Genomic DNA, 1,241 nt, shown 5'->3' with positions numbered 1-1,241 from the left:
TGTTTGGGAAGTGATGTCACATCCATTACGCATCTGCTTCTCTTTCAAACGCCTCATCGTTTGGCTTTTTGTATTCGCTTATTTCAAGCGACGTGTCTGTTTGTCCTTGAGTAAAATGATTGCATCGTTTTGCAATTTCATGGCCGGTGGTTGATGCGGTACAAAGTTCTGTTTCTGTGAAGATATGATTAGCTTACACTCCCAACTGGAAAAAAAATGTTTTTCTCTAATAGAGTCTGGCAAAAAAGTAGGAAAGAGAGGAGTTTTTTTTCTCTTCAATGTGTTGGAGAAATTTTTTTTTTTTTAAGCTCGGCGATCAACTGGCTGCTGCAGACACACCTCACTTCCTGCCGAGATGATTGGCAGCCGGTTGTCCATGTGATAGCTAATCAAGTGACTGACATTCTCGAAGCGGTGGTCTTTGGTGCGCACCTATGAAAGGAAAAAAAAAGAATTAGTATAAGTATTAACATGCTATAGAATTATATAATGTTTTATCAAGGACAAAATGTTGAGAGTGTGGTATATTTCATCACATTACTCACCACTCCCTCTGGATCCACCAGAAGCAGGTGTTTAGGTTGGTTGCCCTGCTGTCCAGTGAGGACGTACTGGCCTGGTGTGGTGCCTGACTCCCTCACCAGGAAGTCTCCATCCTTGGTCAGGAGTCTTTCGGCCTGCCTGCGGCTTAGAGGTCCGTGGAACCAGGGCTCGTTTTGCAGCTGCTCTGCCAGAGGGGGCGCCACTGTACCCGACACGCCTAAAGCAGCATCAAATGGCTCTGAAAGACAGAGAGCTTTTTATTGGTGTATCTTTGGAGAATTTACACTCAGTTATTCTACAACTGCACCTATAACTGAACTACAGTAAACTCAAATATTCTCTTCAAAACAGGAAAAACAACTCCTCCAAAACATATATAAGGACTCTCCATACAGAAAATATATTGATATACATCAAGTGTTAGGAGTTGGTAAAATTTGTATTAAATGTATTAAAACATTTTTGTAAAAATATACTGTTCACTACCTTTCAAAGATTTGGGGTAAGATTTCTTTTTTGAAAAAAATTATTATTTCTACTTACCCAGGATGCATTAAATTGATCAAAGTGACAGTAAAGACATTTTGCATTGTTACAAAGAAATCTGTTAAATTTTCTTTTGAACTTTTTTTATTTCATCAAAGAATCCTAAAAAAAAACTTAAGTCTTAAAACTATAATAATTTTAAATAATAAAAA

The 1,241-nt window shown here is 38.0% G+C and overlaps 1 protein-coding gene across 1 annotated transcript in view; it reads right to left on the bottom strand.

Annotated features, from left to right (window-relative positions):
- Window positions 1-219: 219 nt before the first annotated feature.
- Window positions 220-1,241, bottom strand: part of LOC107576672 (SHC-transforming protein 1-like) — a 3,158-nt gene continuing 2,136 nt past the window's right edge. Inside the window, exons 2-3 of the mRNA XM_016262814.1 lie at window positions 546-796; window positions 220-432 (exon numbers count right to left, since the gene is read on the bottom strand). Of these exons, the coding sequence (XP_016118300.1) occupies window positions 304-432; window positions 546-796 (380 nt within the window). The 3' untranslated portion in view covers window positions 220-303. The remainder of the gene's footprint in view (window positions 433-545; window positions 797-1,241) is intronic.

Source organism: Sinocyclocheilus grahami, unplaced genomic scaffold, assembly GCF_001515645.1.
Source record: "Sinocyclocheilus grahami isolate Dianchi unplaced genomic scaffold, SAMN03320097.WGS_v1.1 scaffold4134.1, whole genome shotgun sequence".
NCBI lineage: Eukaryota > Metazoa > Chordata > Actinopteri > Cypriniformes > Cyprinidae > Sinocyclocheilus > Sinocyclocheilus grahami.
Note: the sequence above shows the minus strand (reverse complement) of the source record. Positions and strands in the feature narration are given on the sequence as shown.